Raw genomic sequence first — 17,816 nt, forward strand, 5'->3', positions numbered from 1 at the left:
AGCCACTCACGCCCGTGTGTGCGAGACCCCGGCCCACCGCACGCGTGGCCTCTGAGCCCTGCAGCTGCCCACGGAACCACCGACCTTTTTCCTGGGTGAGAACACCCAGCCCTTCTGTTTGTTCGGGCTTCCCTGAAGCCCTGGGCCACTTGGGTCCCACGCGGTGGAATGAGCCCTGAGTAGGACAGTCCCTCTCTGCCCACACTTCTCCCAGAGCAGAAGCTGGAGAGGCGTCAGCTGCATCTTTCAGTTTCTGTTGCAAGTGGATCTTCGAAGGAACGCCGGGAATCCACTCTTCTCCGTCCTCCGCGTGCGATGTTCAGACTGCCCTGAGGTCTGGGGCCTCCTTCAGGGGGAGGCCTCCCTCCACCCCGGGTTTGGCTCAGGCATACAGGAGCTGTAACCAGAGCCAGGTGACTGGAAATAAGCCGAATTTAAGGGTCATGCTTCCATTTTCAGTTTTATTTCTGAGGAATATACGGAAGTCGTGAAATTTTTCTGTACAGGGCAAACAATAGAATCTCCTAACTGCCTCCAGTGACGATACTTCAAATTTATTAAATCATTAAAGTTCCAATACATAAGATTTACATCTTGAAAAGGAAATGATGGTTTTTTTCATTTCATGGTGGAAGAAAATGCTAAGAATTACTTATCCCTACCCCACCCACAGCACGTAACTTCTACACGCTGATAGGACGCTCGTCCTGAGGCACACACTGTGTTCTCACTTGTCTGAAAACTCACACCCGTCTCCTCCGCGGTAGCAACAAGTCCTGCAGAGAAAATCACTCAAGTAGGGATATATGAGAAATACGAAACACTTCACAAAACCGTGTAGTTTTAATTCATAATAACCGAAGTGTTGACCTAAACTGAGTGAAATAGAAAATGACTCAAATAAAAAAGCAGGAATGTTTTTTCCATGGTTTTCTATGGTTTTTACTTATCGAATGAATGTTTATGACTCATGAAATGAATGTTTGTGGAATGTCATTCATAAGAAGCCACATAACAAAAATGTAAATAGATAAGATTAATTTAATACAAATTAAGTACTGGTTATTTTGGAGGCCTATCCAGTCAAATAGGGGATTGATATTGGGGATTACCAAAAGCCTAAAGTCTGCTTATTCCTACAAGAAACTTAAAAATTAAAGCTTTAGAAAATATGAGTGAAGAAGCAAGCACTATGAAAATAAAATAATTTTATTGTTGAATGATCTGACCTCAATGTAATCTAGCAAACAGAAGTCAAGGAGGTTTGTTTAAAGTTTAAAAACATGTCCAAACAAAACAAAACAGGGTTGGAACCCCAATATGGAACACATGCCTCATACTGTGCACAAAAATCACGAGTGGGTCCCAGACCTGTGTGCTCTACTAAGAACCACCAGGAGGAAACAGGAGAAGGTCTTCAGGACCTTCATCGGGCTAAGATGCCTCAGCTGTGACAGCAGCACCGTGACCCATAAAGAAAACTATGATAAGGTAGACTTCATCAAAATTTTGAAAAATTTTCTTCAAAAGACACTGTCACTAAAATGAAAATACAAGCCAGGAGTTGGGAGACAATGTATGCAAAACCCAGATCCGATAAAGACCTTGTGTCGGAAATGTTCGAAATCCCAGAACTCGGCAGCAAGGTAAACAGCCCAATGAAATACGGCCAAGGTTTGAACACGTTTGACCCAAGAAGATACACGAATGGCAGAGAAGCATGTGAACGTGTGTTCAACACCGGTAATCACTGGAGAAACACAGCTTGTAGCCAAAATGGGGCAACACACCAAACCTGCCCATAGCGAGGGCTCGGGGTTGCTCCTGGAAATGCAAGTGGACAAACACTCCAGTTTCTTCAGAAGCTAGAACACACTTGCCGCGAGACCCCGCAGTCCTACCGCCAGATGCTTCCCCGGGAGAAATGGAAACTTACCTTCTCATGCAGTTACAGGGGCTTTGTCTACGGCTGCCACAAAGTGGAGACAAGCCGGACGTCCTCTAGCCGGTGAGCGGTGGGGGAGCCGTAGCGCCTGCGGGCCGGGGACTTCTTCCGCAGACAGGGACGAACCAGGAGCCTGCACGGCTCGGCCGAGCGGCAGGTGCTCTGTGCTGCGTGAGGCCGTGTGTGGATTTCTGGACCAGGCAAGTTTATGGACGCGGCAGACAGATGAGTAACTGCCAGAGGCCGGGGGCTTGCCAGAGCAGCTTCGGGAAATTGGGGGCTGCTGAACCGTTGTGTATGTCTTGACTGTGATGGTGGTTCCAGGACTATAAGTTCTGTCAAATTTAGAGAACTCTGTATTTGAGAGGGTGCATTTTATTATCCATAAATTATAACCAACAAACTTATCACTAAAAATTTACATGCAAAAGGTCAAATAATGTCAATTATTGGTCAAATTATAAGGTCCAATAATGTCCATTTAGAGCAAAGGCAGTTACATTTTATACCTTTGAGATTCTTGGGGAAAGTATCAAAACAGAAGTAGCATCCATCAAGTTAGACAATTTCATGAAATCAGTTAAATATTACAAAGCTAATCAGTATTTCTTTCTTATTTCAGAACACACCTCCTCCCATAATTCATACTGTTGTGCTGTTGGTGAATAAAGAATCGGGATTTAGCCCTGACAAGGATGGAACAGTTCAGGTAGTGGCTTTAGACCCTCAGGAGTAGATATGACTCTGGGCGATACATAAGCTGAAGTAGATCAGATAAAACGTCCTAAAAACTTCATGTGAATTCGTGCTTCATTCATCTAAGTAAGAGCCTGAAAGCCCATCCCCCATCCCTTCGGTCTCTGCAGGACCCTAAAGAGTGTGGTAACAGAAAACTTGTAAAAATCTGATTTTTCTTCTCTACCTCATTTGTTTTCTCTCCTCTTCTTGCTTCTTTCTCTTTTATCTAGAAACTATTTTCCCTTCATTCTTAAAGGTTTTTGGCCGGATACAGAATTCTAGCTTATGGAAGGCCGTCCTTTGTTTTCCCAGCCCTTTAAAGGTGTCTTCTGTTGTCTTCTGGTCACCACGGTTTCTGATGAAAAGTTTGTTGTAATTCACATGATTGCTCATCTATAGAAAATGTGTCATTTTCCTTTGGTTACTTCCAAGATTTTCTCTTTCTTTTCACCAAATTGACTAGAACGTGACTAGGTTTTCTTTATCTTTATCCTCTTAGGTTGGGCTGAACTTGAGTGTTTAAATTTATGTCCATCACCAAATTCAGGAAATTTTCATTCATCATTTCTTGAAATGTTCTATTCTGCTTCATTCTCTCCCCTTGTTCTAGGATTTTGATTACACACACTGATGTTGCCCCATAGGTCTTTTTTTGTTTTTCACTCTTTATTGCACTTTTACTTTTTGGAATTTCAAGAAGTGATAATCTAGATGTTTTCTTTCTCTTTCTTTCTTTTCAAAAGCAACTTTACTGAGACATAGTTCATGTCCCATACAAATCATTTATCAAACCGTGTCAATGATTTTTAGTATATGCATGGAATGATGCAACTCATCCCACAATCTAATTTTATCTATTTTTAGTTCTTCCCAGTGCTCATCCCAAGTGCCCTAACCATCCCCCGTCCGGCCCACCGTCCACCCACCTTGCGCCAGCGACCCTCAGTGTGTTCTCTGTTGCTAAGAGTCTCTTATGGTTTGGGTCCCTGCCTCTGTTTTTCCCACTTGCCCTGTGTTCATCTTAAATTCCAGAAATGCGTGAAATCACGTGGTATTTGTCTTTCTCTGACTTACTGTGCTTCATCCACACGACAGCAAGTGGCAGTTGGCCGGATCTCATTGCAAGGTCTCGTGGTTTTGGGTGTCGTACGCAAGCGATGAATCACTAAACTCTACTTCTGACGGCTGCACAGGGTTCCACTGCACGTAAGCAGCCTGCCTTCTTTCTGCATTTTCTGTTGGTGGACGCCTGGGCTCTTTCCACAGCTTGCTGTTGATGACACCGCTACAGGCACCCAAGGTGTACGTATCCCTTTGAATTAGGGTTTTCATGTCCCGTTGGGCAAATACCCAGTAGTGCAGCGGCTGGGCGGGAGGGCAGTTGTACTTTTAACCATCTGAGGAACCTCTGCTTTCTTTGTTGTTCTTTCTCCAGCTCCTTTAGGTGTAGGGTTAGGTTGTGTACTTGAGACCTTTCTTGTTTCTTGAGAAAGGCTTGTATTGCTATATACTTTCCTCTCAGGACCGCCTTTGTGGTGTCCCCAGGTTTTAAACCATTGTGTTTTCATTATCATTTGTCTCCATGAATTTTTTCAATTCTTCTTCAGTTTCCTGATTGACCCATTCATTCTTTAGAAGGATGCTCTTTAGCCTCCATGTATTTGGGTTATTTCCAAATTTCCTCTTGTGAATGCTTTTCAGAGCATTGTGGTCTGAAAATATGCAGGGAATGATCCCAATCTTTTGGTACCAGTTGAGACCTGATTTGTGACCCGGGATATGATCTATTCTGGAGGAGGTTCCATGGGCACTAGAGAAGAATGTGTATTCTGTTGCTTTGGGATGGAATGTTCTGAATAGATCTGTGATGTCCATCTGGTCAAGTGTGTCATTTAAGGCCTTTATTTCCTTGTTGATCTTTTGCTTGGATGATGGGTCCATTTCAGTGAGGGGGGTGTTAAAGTCCCCTACTATTATTGTATTATTGTTGATGTGTTTTTTTTATTGTTATTAATTGGTTTATATAGTTGGCTGCTCCCATGTTAGGGGCATAGATATTTAAAATTGTTAGATCTTCTTGTTGGACAGACCCCTTGAGTATGATATAGTGTCCTTCCTCATCTCTTATTATAGTCTTTGTCTTAAAATCTAATTTATCTGATATAAGGATTGCCACTCCAGCTTTCTTTTGCAGTCCATTAGCATGGTAAATTGTTTTCCACCCCCTCACTCTAAATCTGGAGGTGTCTTTGGGTCTAAAATGAGTTTCTAGTAGACAGCATATTGATGGGTTTTGTTTTTTTATCTGATAACCTGTGTCTTTTGATTGAGGCATTTAGCCCATTTAGATTCAGGTTAACTATTGAGAGATATGAATTCAGTGTCATTGTATTGCCTGTAAGGTGACTGTTACTGTATGTTGTCTCTGTTCCTTTCTGGTCTACTATTTTTAGGCTCTCTCTTTGCTTAGAGGACCCCTTTCAATATTTCCTGTAGAGCTGGTTTGGTGTTTACAAATTCTTTTGGTTTTTATTTGTCCTGGAAGTTTTTCATCTCTCCTTCTATTTTCAATGATAGCCTAGCTGGATAGAGTATTCTTGGCTGCATGTTTTTCTCAGTTCATGCTCTGACTATGTCATGCCAGTTCTTTCTGGCCTGCGAGGTCTCTGTGGATAAGTCTGCTGCCAGTCTAATATTTTTACCATTGTATGTTGTAGACTTCTTGTCCCAGGCTGCTTTCAGGGTTTTCTCTTTGTCACTAAGACTTGTCAGTTTTACTATTAGATGATGGGGTGTGGACCTATTCTTATTGATTTTGAGGGGTTCTCTGTGCCTCCTGGATTTCAATGCTTGTTCCCTTTGCCATATTAGGGGAATTCTCTGTAATAATTCACTCCAATATACTTTCTGCTCCCCTCTCTCTTCTTCTTCTGGAATCCCATTTATTCTAATGTTGTTTTGTCTTATGGTATCACTTACCTCTCTAATTCTCCCCTTGTGGTCCAATAGTTGTTTGTCTTTCTTTTGCTCAGCTTCTTTATTCTCCATCATTTGGTCTTCTATATCGCTAATTCTCTCTTCTGCCTCACTTATCCTAGCAATAAGAGTCTTTTATTTCTCCAGAAAGGGCTTTTATTTCTCCAGACAGAATTTCTCTAATATCTTCCATGCCTTTTTCAAGCCCAGCTAGCACCTTGTGAATCATCATTCTGAATTCTAGATCTGACATATTACCAATGTCTGTATTGATTAGGTCCCTAGCCTTCAGTACTGCTTCTTATTCTTTTTTCTTTTGTGATGAGTTTTTCTGTCTTGTCATTTTATCCAGATAGGAATATATGAAGGAGAGAATAAAATACTAAACAGGTGGCAAAGACCCCAGAAAAAAGTGTGTATTAACAAAATTAGAAGAGACCCCAAATTGTGGGGTAAAGAAAGGGGGTAAAAAGAAGTTCAAAAAAATTAAAGAAAAAAAAAGAAAATATATATATTAGACTGGTGAATAGAACAGAGTCACCCACTTAATTTTGGGAGCATTTTGGTCTCTTAGAATAAACTACCTCCCAAAATTTTAAGGAAAGAAAAACCTTTATACATATATGTGTGTGTGTGTGTGTGTGTGTGTGTACACAAATAAGGGTAAACACAATGAAGGGATGGAATATGGCTGTAAAGATAAATTTTTTTTTTAATTTCTTAAAAAGGAGTTGATAAGTTGGTTGGAAAAAGAAAGTGGAAAGAATTTGCTCAGGCTGGAGACTAGAACAAAGCCCTGTGCTAGAATTAGGGTATATTTTGATCTATTAGAAGTTGTATCCCAAATTTTTTTAGAAGAAAAAACCCTATGTGTATACAAAAAATAAAGTTAGATACAATGAAGGATAAAATATGACTCTAATAATGAAAGGTCTAAAAGATTTTTTTAATGAAAGTATTGTTAAGATAAACTAGTTAAAAAGCATTAAAAGAGGAAAGAGTAAAAGTTTAAAAAATTAGAATAAGAAAAAAATAAAATTAAAACAAATTAACTTTGTAAGACTAAAGAATCATGGGGAGAAATCCTTGAATTCCATGCTTTGCTTTCTCCTCCTCTGGAATTCCGCTGTTCGCTGTTCTCCTTGGTAAGTGAACTTGGTCTTGGCTGGATTTCTTGCTGGTCTTCTGGGGAAGGGGCCTGGTGTAGTGATTCTCAAGTGTCTTTGCCCGAGGCGGAACTGCACCGCCCTTGCCAGGGGCCGGGCTGAGTCATCTGCTCGGTAGCTTTTGTTCCCTGAGCGCTTTCCATAGAGTTCCAGAGGACAGGAATGAAGATGGTGGCCTCCCAAGCTCCGGCCTGGAGGAGCCGAGAGCTCGGGGCCCCGCTCCCCAGTGCGCCCTCGGAGAAAAGCCGTCAGTCCCGCCTGTCTCCCTGGCCTCCAGCTTCGTGCCGAGCTCACCCGGCCTGTGACCAAGCGTCTCTGGCTCTGGCTCACGGCCCCTCCTGGAATCTCCAAGCCCAGCAGATCCCTGCCACCCTTCCAAGGGGGTCTCCCTGGATCTGCCACTTGCGGGGTCCCTGCTCAAAGAGCACTGGCCCGCAGATTACAGTTTAAGGTAACCCTGAGCTGAGAGCTCACTGCTCAGCTCTGTCTCTGTAGCCGGCTTCCCCGCTCTGATACCTGTGAGCCATGCCACACGCACACACCCCCGATCCTTCTGTGACCCCGTGGGACCAGGGACCATGCTGTCCCCATGTGGGCTTCACCCCGGCTAGCCTCTGGAGCGACGTCCCTCAGTGGAGCAGACTTTTAAAAGTTCTGGTTTGGGGCTCCGTGGCTCCGCCGCTTCCCGGGAGCCGGCCCCTCCCCCCGCGGTCTAGCTCCCTGTGGCTTGGGATTCACTTCTGCGCCCGTCCTGCCTTCCCGAAAGTGGTCAGTTTTCTGTTTCTAGAATTGCTGCTCTTCTTCTCTTCGATCTCCTGTTGGATTTGTAGGTGTTCGCAGTGGTTTGATAAACTATCTAGCTGAACTCCTTTGACCTGATGTCATCTCAGCCTGCTACTCCTCTGCCATCCTGACTCCTCCCGGTTCCGTACAATGTTATGATTCTTTGTTCTAGCTCCGTGAAGAATGCTGGTGCTGTCTGGATAGAGATTGTATTAAATATGTAGTTTGCTTTGGGTAGCTGGGACGTTTTCATGATATTTGTTTTTCCAATCCATGAGCATAGAACGTCTTTCCATTTCTTTGCGTCATCTTTGATTTCTTTCCTCCGTGTTTTATAGTTTTCAGAGTACAGGTCTTTTACCTCCTTGGTTAAGTTTATCCTTAAGTGTCTTATTACTTTCGATGCAGTTGTGAATGGGATTGATTCCTTAATTTCTCCTTCTGCTACTTCATTATTCATGTATAGAGATACAAGATTTCAGTGCATTGATTTTGTATCCTGTGACTTTACCGAACTTGTTTATCAGTTCTAGCAGTTTTTTGGTGGAGTCTTTTGGGTTTTCTGTATAGACTATCATGTCATCTACAAATAGTGACAGTTTGACTCCTTCCTTGCTGATTTGGATGCCTTTCATCACTTTCTGTTGTCTGACTGCTGTGGCTAGGACGTCCAGGTGATGTTGAATTACAGTGACGAGACAGGACATCCCTGTCTTCTTCCTCACTGTACAGGAAAAGCTCTCAGTTCTTCCCCATTGAGGATGATGTTAACTGTGGGTTTCTCATATATGGCCTTTATTACATTGAGGTGTGTTCCCTCTAAACCTACTTTGTGGAAGATTTTTTCATGAGTAGATGTTGTACTTTGTCAGATGCTTTTTCTGCTTCTATTGATCACATAGTTCTTATCCTTTCTCTTATTGATGTGCTATCTCACACTGATTGATTTGCAAATAGTGAACCATTCTTTATATTGAATAAATCTCATTTGATCATGGTGAATGATTTTTTTTAAAGATTTTATTTATTTATTTATTTGTCAGAGACAGCGAGCACAGGCAGACAGAGAGGCAGGCAGAGGCAGAGGGAGAAGCAGACTCCCTGCTGAGCAAGGAGCCCGACGTGGGACTCAATCCCAGGATGCTGGGATCACGACTGGAGCCGAAGGCAGCCGCTCAACCAACTGAGCTCCCCAGGCGTCTTGGTGAAAGATTTTTTTAATGTATTGTTGGGTTCAGTTTGCTAGTATTTTTTTAAGAATTATTGCATCCATGTTCATCAGGGATATTGGCCCCTTAGTGCTCTTTTTTAGTGGGGTCTATTACTGGTTTTGGTATCAGGGTAATACTGGCCTTTCAGAATGGATTTGGAAGTTTTCTGCCCTTTTTTAAATTTTTGAAATAGTTTGGAAAGAATAGGTATTAACTTTTCTTTAAATACCTGTAGAATTCACCTGTGTAGCCATGTGGTCCTGGACTTTTGTTTGTTGGGAGATTTTTGTTACTGGTTCAATTTCTTTGCTGGTTATGGGTCTGTTCAAATTTTCTATTTCTTCCTGTTTCAGTTTTGGTAGGTTTGGTAGGTTTTTAAGAATTTATCCATTTCTTCTAGGTTGTTAATTTGTTGCCATATAGTTTTTCATAATATTCTCTTATAATTGTTTGTGGTTTTGTGTGGTTTGTTGTTATTTTTCCTCTTTCGCTTGTGCTTTTATTTTTTGGGTTCCTTTTTCTCTCTTTTTTTATGAGTCTGACTAGGGATTTATCAATTTTATTGATTTTTTTCCCAAAGAACCAGGTCCTGGTTTCCTTGACCTGTTTCACTGTTTGGTTTGTTTCTGTATCATTTATTTTTCCTGTTTCTTTATCATTGTCATTCTCCTCTGGCTTTAGGCTCTGTTTGTTGTTCCTTTTCTAGCTTTTTCAGGTATAAGCTTAGGTCATATATTTGAGACATTTTTTGCTGCTTGAGGAGGCCTGTATAGCTATATACTTCCCTCTTAGAACCATTTTTGCTGCATCCCAAATGTTTCAAAGAATAAATAACACCTATTCTCCTGAATCTGTTTCAAAAAATTGAAGCAGAAGGAAAACTTCCAGACTCTTTCTATGAAGCCAGCATTACTCTGATCCCCAAAGCAGGCACGGACCCTACCAAAAAGGAGAATTTTAGACCATTTTCACTGATGAATATGGATGGTAAGATTCTCAACAAGATCCTAGCCAACAGGATCCAACAGCACATTAAAAATATTATCCACCATGATCAGGTGGGATTCATCCCTGGACTACAAGGATGGTTCAGCATTCGGAAATCAATCAATGTGATGCAACAGATTAATATGAGAACAGAGAAGAACCACCTGTTCCTCTCAACTGATGCAGAAAAAGCATATGACAAATTCCAGCATCCGCTACTGATTAAAACGCTTCAAAGTATAGGGATAGAAGGAACATTCATGAACCTCATCAAATCTATCTATGAAAGACCCACAGCAAATATCATCCTCAATCGGAAAAAGCTTGCAGCCTTCCCGTTGAGATCAGGAACAAGACAAGGATGCCCACTTTCACCACTCTTGTTCAACATAGTATTAGAAATCCTAGCAATAGCAATCAGACAACAAAGAGAAATAAAAGGTATCCAAATTGGTAATGAAGAAGTCAAACTCTCCCTCTCTTTGCAGATGACATGATTCTTTATATGGAAAACCCAAAAGACTCCACCCCCAAACTACTAGAACTCATACAGCAATTCAGCAATGTGGCAGGATACAAAGTCAATGTGCAGAAATCACTGGCTTTCTTATACACTAACAATGAAAATACAGAAACGGAAATTAGAGAATCGATTCCATTTACTATAGCACCAAGAACCATAAGATACCTTGGAATAAACCTAACTAACAAGGTAAAGGATCTGTACTCTTGGAACTACAGAACTCTCATGAAAGAAACTGAAGAAGACACAAAAAGATGGAAGACCATTCCATGCTCTTGGATCGGAAGAATAAACACTGTTAAAATGAAACAGAGTAGAGAGCCCAGATATGGACCGTCAACTCTATGGTCAATTAATTTTCGACAAAATAGGAAAAAATATACAATGGAAAAATGACAGTCTCTTCAATAAATGGTGCTGGGAAAACTGGACAGCTATAAGTAGAAAAATGAAACTCGACCATTCTCTTACACCGTACACAAAGATAAACTCAAAATGGATAAAAGACCTCAACGTGAGACAGGAATCCATCAGAATCCTAGAGGAGAACATAGGCAGTTATCTCTTCGATATCAGCCACAGCAACTTCTTTCAAGATACGTCTCCAAAGGCAAAGGAAACAAAAGCGAAAATAAACATTTGGGACTTCATCAAAATCAAAAGCTTCTGCAAAGCAAAGGAAACAGTAAAAAAACAAAGAGGCAACCCACGGAATGGGAGAAGATATTTGCAAATGACAGTGCAGACAAAAGGTTGATATCCAGGATCTATAATGAACTCCTCAAACTCAACCCACACGAAACAGACAAACACATCAAAAAATGGGCAGAAGATATGAACAGACACTTCTCCAATCAAGACATACAAATGGCTATCAGACACATGAAAAAATGTTCATCATCACTAGCCATCAGGGAGATTCAAATTAAAACCACATTGAGATATCACCTTACACCAGTTAGAATGGCCAAAATTAACAAAACAGGAAACAACATGTGTTGGAAAGGATGTGGAGAAAGGGGAACCCTCTTACACTGTTGGTGGGAATGCAAGTTGGTGCAGCCTTTTTGGAGATGAGTGTGGAGATTCCTCAAGAAATTAAAAATAGAGCTTCCCTATGACCCTGAAATTGCACTCCTGGGTATTTACCCCCAAAATACAGATGTCGTGAAAAGAAGGGCCATCTGTACCCCAATGTTCATAGCAGCAATGGCCACGATCGCCAAATTATGGAAAGAACCAAGATGCCCTTCAACAGACGAATGGATAAAGGAGATGTGGGTAAATTGGAAGGGGAGGTGAACCATGAGAGACTATGGACTCTGAAAAACAATCTGAAGGATTTGAAGTGGCGAAGGGGTGGGAGGTTGGGGTACCAGGTGGTGGGTATTATAGAGGGCACGGATTGCATGGAGCACTGGGTGTGGTGAAAAAATAATGAATACTGTTTTTCTGAAAATACATAAATTGTAAAAAAATTTCAAAACAAACTGTTACAGGATCCAACAATTCCAACATTGTGACTATATCTAAAGGAAATGAATACAGTATATTAAAGAGGTGTTTGTTACCCCGTGTTTACTGCAACATTACTCACAATATCCAAGACATGGAAATTATCCAAGCTTCTGTAATGGAGTCATGACTAAAGAATATTTGATATATATAGAACTTAACCTTGAGAGAGAGGAATATCAAGCCCTTTGAGGCACCACAGATGGATTTTGAGGGCATTATGCAATGTGAAATAAGTCAGAAAAGGACTATTCCAGTGTGTTATCATTTATATGTGGAATTAAAAGGAAAAAAAAAATGACCCTGAACTTGTAGAAAGGTGGTTTCCAAAAGTGGAGAGATGGGGGAATTGGAGAAATGTCATGTAAGGGTACAAACTTGCAGCTAGTAGGTAATTCCTAGAGATCCAATGTGTAGCATAGTAATTATAGTCATGAATACTGTACTGTAATCTTGAAGATCTTCATGAGACTAGGTCTTAGTTATCACTGCAAAAAGAAATATACTTATGTAATGTGATGAAAGCGTTATATGACCACTCAGTAGTGATCACATTGCAATATATAAATGCAAGAGTTCAACAACATGTACATCTTAAATTTATGCTTACTGCAAACAATGGTGTCTGAAAACATAACATCTTGAAAATGTATTTAGGAAAGATACCAAACAAGCTTAAGCCTAGCTTTCTGTAGTGTAGGATCAGATTAGGTCAGATTTGGGCTTTAGGACCTCTTGAGAAAAAACAGCTCAGGTGACAGCCAGAGCCACTGAGTGCCTGGTGCAAAAGTTAAAACCATTAACAGAGCTACGCACACGCATCAGCTCCTGACGGAGCACTGTAGCTTGCCTGTACTCTGCCTCGTAGGTGGGGGGTGTCTGTGGAGACGTTCTTTCCTGGAGAAAAGTCATATAGCCCAGAAGTTTCACATTTTCTCATACAGAGTCACTTTGGCCTGCCCCCATAAGCCATTAGGTATAACGGAAAACATGATGGAATGATTAAAAACAAAAAACAAACAAACAAACAAAAAACAGAAACAGAAAACAGAGATGCCTATGTGATGAAGTCTTGCCACCAAACAGTGCATTTGAGGTGCAGATGAGCCCTAAGGAGAAAGGAGGGGACCTTGACAGAGAGACCCTCCCATCAGGGGATGTCTGCTATGGAATGGCACAGGAGGAGGATGGGGACATGGTGTGAGGAGGTTTGCCATTAACCATCAATATTCCAAGGACACGACAGTGAGTGGGTATATAATTTCCATTTACCTTTGCCATTGGTATTCACCACTAAAATAATAGAATTATCTAGCACAAAAATGGACCAAAGGATCTTAAATGTAGGCAGAATGTAAGAAATTGGAAGGAAGATCAAAGATAGGACATCAAAATTTATTTGGGGAAGACAGAATAAGGTTCAAATAATGCATACAAAACAGCACAAACTATAGGTATTCAGTAAATCACTGGGAACAAATATTGACATAGGCTAAATGTGGTTTTCTGTGCATGCTGGGAGAAGTACAAAGCCTTATATTTGTGGGATTTTTTAAAATTATTTCAAATACTCTATGATATACCTGTATTGCAGGAGGAGAAAAAAAGCATAATTATATGACAATTTAAAATAACATGTTTGGTATTCCTTTATACATTTTTTTTGCGGTACTTAAGTGGTGTTTTAATAGTTGAACTTGCAAATGCTGAGGCCAGAATTGAAGCCAAGGAACAGATGTTGGCTGAATAATGATATTGAAGCCACACTTCAACGCTTTTCTACATCATCTGAAAAATTTAATTCTTCATATAATGGTTAGAATTCCTCTGGATAGAGTGCCACTTTCCTGTTTTAAATTTTTTTAATTTCTTTTCAGTGTTCAAGAGTTCATTGTGTATGGACCACACCCAGTGCTCCATGCAATACAAGCCCTCCACAATACCCACCAGCAAGCTCACCCAACCTCCCACCCCACTCCACTCCAAAACCCTGTTAGTTCCTCAGAGTCCACAGTCTCTCATGGTTCATCCCCCCCAATTTTATCTTTGTTAATTTTACACTACAGTCTAGAATAATAGTGCACTGAAAGTTATTTAGATACACATAGACTGGCTTTCCACCCCAGAGTATTGCTCTGAAGAATGGCATTTGTTATTAACCATGAACCACCTACAGTCACCGTTCAGCTCCTTGAAATGCAAACTAAGAGGGAAGGGAGGGGTAAACTTTCCAAAGGCTCCAAATGGATGACAGAATCATCAGTGGGCACTTATGTCTACCTTTCTGATTGATTTCATGGGACACAATGTTCAGGATCATGGTCACAGTCCCCTGCATTCAGAAACTTACTCTCCATGATAGCATAGCTTGCACTAGTTTGGATCACACCCCAGTCACCCTCCCCTACTGCCCAGAGGCACCCCAGTGTGAGATAGGTAACAGGGTTGGGGAGTAGCCCTAAGTCACCCTGAACACACTTTGGGACTGGAGAAGGAGAGATTACCTAGAAAATGAGAAAATCTCAGTGTTCAAGAGCACTGTTTTGCAGAAACATCATGAATCTTTCCCCTGCAGGAGCTTGTAGCAACTTCCCTTAATTCTGCACCCAGGAATCTCAGCTCAGGTCCCAGCCCCTCTTTCAGGTACTCAGGAAAGTGCCTCAGGTTCCTCTGAGGCCTTACAGGCTGACAAAAATAAGGAGACAAGACCACCACGCACTTTTAAAAGTTTAGTTCAGAGTGCTGGTCAGTGACCTATCACAGACTTAGTGTGAGAATTGGGTGATAAGTGTTAGTAAAACCGTGTCTACTGCAGACCCCTGGAAACGTGGATGTCAGCTTTGCCACCTCCTTTGGATGGATTGCCTATTGTTCAGGGGTCGGGAGAATGAATTATGGATTGGCTTTATGAGCTATCTCTTCTGCAACTGTAATTGTCTTGATAGTTCTTACATTGGTGGCAACACCTATGAGGAACGAAGCTATTAAAGCATAAATGCGACCAAAGACCACTCTCAGATATATCACCGATTCATGACTTTGTCTGATTGACCGCATTCTTCTTGGAGGGTTTCCACTGTCTATACTTCCTCCTTTACCTCGCAATTCACAGAATGGTGGATCCCAGCCTACATGGCAATGGCAGTTCTTGTTATTGTTGCAAATTCCCCTGCGATGGCATTTCTCAGGGAAACAGTCATAATTTATTTCACCTATAGTACCGATGCACGCAGAATTGTCACAGAACTTTCCATGACCACAGGGAGTACCAGGTCTCACATGACCAACATCAGTTGTTCCTGTGGAACGATGTGTGTCCAACCCCCAACACCAGACACCTGAAATCTTAGACTGATGGAAGCCCACATGTTCTTGCAACTGAGGGAGATGAGTTACATTGGTACACTGCAGCCTTCCACACTTGACATCTTGGTCCCCACAACGAATAAAGTGTCTGGCTGAAAACTCTCTTTTACAGTGTCCAAATCGGTGGCCTTTTTTATTAATTCGGTAGCAGGCACCTGGCCCTTCCACAGTGTTTGCACCAAATATTTCTTTGCAGTGCATGGTACGGTCAGTGCAGTTTCCATGATAGCAGTAGCCTTCTTCAGTGCAGGGGGTTCCATCTTGCATGTAGAAATTATCAGGACACTCAGAAGATCCCCCCTTGCAATACTCTGGAAGGTCACAGATGTTTCGGATTGGTCTACAGAGTGTCCCAACAGCAGAGAAGGTGCAGTTTGTACAGCAGAGTCCTTTATCACAAAGAAATGTAGTTTCAAGTTTGCAGTTGTTACCACAGCAGGGGTTGCTGGCGCACTGCTTGATGGAGCCACAGTCACACTGCTCCTTCTCTTCTACTATAGAGTTTCCACAGCGTATATGTGTCAGGCTTGTATTAAAGAATATCACTTCTTCATTGAATAGGCAATGCTTGTTAGTACTCAGAATATTTTGTAAGTGTGCAAAAGAACAGTTACTAAAGGAATCTGTCAACACAGGATATCTGTACATGATGCAGCTGGACCTCCTCTGGCAACTGCAGTCAGAATCATCAAAAGGAATACCAATGGATCTTGCACAGTATTGGGAAGTTATCACAGCTAACAATAAATAATGTCTTCCCAGGTGACCAACCATATGTAGGCATCGAGGAGAGCATAAACCGAAGGCTACAGGATCATTTTGATAGTCTTGTGGTCCTTCCTTAACCACAACAAAGGATGAACTAGGATTTATGATTCTGAACAAGTAAGTCTCATGAAATCTGTGGTATGGACCAGATGGAAGTCTATAATCATTCATGTCGACTGGATCTCTTACATCAAATATTAGGACTGCAGTAAGATGGAACTTTATATCAAGGCCTTTATATATTGAGTCCATTAAACTAACCATATCTATCAGAAACTTTGCACATGTTGTTACATTATTATATAAACGATATACTGAATTGGAGCTTTGAGCAAATCCTTTGATCATGGATTTATGGGAGGAAAATATCCTGTTACTGATTCTGGAGCCTGGAATGGCAATTTCTTGAGGGAACAAGTTGTCTATATCCTGCTTGTATCCCAGATTATAGGTAGGTCCCATCGCATTTGTGTCTGCCACTATCTGAGAAACAATGTGTTCAAACCTTTGGGAATTGCTGAGGGGTTTGATTTCATAAGCAAGGTCATCCAACTTGATGATACCTTCAAGACCCCCATAGCATGTGTCCACGGTGACCATGGAAAGAGGAATCTCCTCCAGGTAGCCGACGTAGTAACAGTCTGGAGGAATGAAGGGATAGTCCATCTGCAAGGCTCCTTGGTCGTCCTGAGTCATCATCAGCAGATGTCTGGACCAAAACAGTTTCTTGTGCCGCATGTGGATAATGTGCCTCTTGCCCCCAAAATGCAGACTGTAGGACAGCCAGCCTGGCATCCGAACACCTTTGCCATGGTGCATCTCCTTCCTGGGAATGACCACCTCAGAGGAGATGTAGCGCCACGAGGGATGGCCTTGATAACCCTGGGCAGGAACCAGCCCTTCCCAGAGAGAAAGCATCAAGAGGAGTGCCTTCATGGTGACCTGACCTGCCAGACTCAGGACCTTGCTCAGAGATATCTGTCTGTGAGAACAGAACAAGGGAAGATCCTCAGTGAGGGCCTGACCTAGAACATCTGACAGAACAGAGGGCTGCTTCAGGCTACCAGCACCGCACACCTGGGGGCCACCTGTGGGGATGAGGTCACAATCGCAGGGTGTGGCAGTGGGTGGGCCTGCACACCAGTTCAACTGCGGTGGATGTGTGAGAGATGAGTGAGACATGTGCATGCGTGCTCACATGGACATGGGAAGTGTGTTGGGCCCAGAGGCACCCCCGTTTTCATCACGTTTAATCTTTTCTCCAGATACTTGAATACATGACATACAGTTATAATGTAACTCACTCCTTTACCAGTTCCATCTCCTGTGGTACTGCTGGGTACACTTTCTCTGGATTATCCCATCATTACCATGGAGACCACTCCTTTCTACTCTGTTGGCATGTCGAGGTAGACATTGCAAATTTTACCTTATAGGCATTGAAGAAAATGGCTTTGTAACGTTACCTCTATTTTCCTGGTTTGCCATCCATTGGCAAGTGATTTGATCTTTTTGGTTTTTATTTTTTTTTATTTTTTTTTTATTTTTTTTTTCTGTAATCTACACTTCTTCTTTATTAGAAATTATCAAAAGGGTAACAGGAGGAAAACTGCCCATTAAACTTCCCCATCTTGTCATTATGAAAACTTATAAACACAGAAAAGTTGAAAAGGATAATGAACATGCATTTACCATCCAACCCCCACCCAGTTTAAAAGCTAACAGTTTGTAATATTTGCTTTATCTTCCTATAATTTTCTTTTTTTTTTTTCCCCAATTTATTTATTTTCAGATCTTCCTTTGAGCTTACTGAGTAAAATACTCCCCAGTACTCCATG

General features: G+C 41.7%; 1 protein-coding gene across 1 annotated transcript; it reads right to left on the reverse strand.

Moving 5' to 3' along the window:
• Positions 1 to 14,736: 14,736 nt before the first annotated feature.
• Positions 14,737 to 16,914, reverse strand: LOC122894122 (disintegrin and metalloproteinase domain-containing protein 29-like). The gene has a single exon (XM_044231530.1). It carries the CDS (start codon positions 16,912 to 16,914, stop codon positions 14,737 to 14,739), a length of 2,178 nt encoding a protein of 725 aa, XP_044087465.1.
• Between the last annotated feature and the right edge of the window lie 902 nt (positions 16,915 to 17,816).

The sequence above is a fragment of the Neovison vison genome, chromosome 13, assembly GCF_020171115.1.
Source record: "Neovison vison isolate M4711 chromosome 13, ASM_NN_V1, whole genome shotgun sequence".
Classification (NCBI taxonomy): domain Eukaryota; kingdom Metazoa; phylum Chordata; class Mammalia; order Carnivora; family Mustelidae; genus Neogale; species Neogale vison.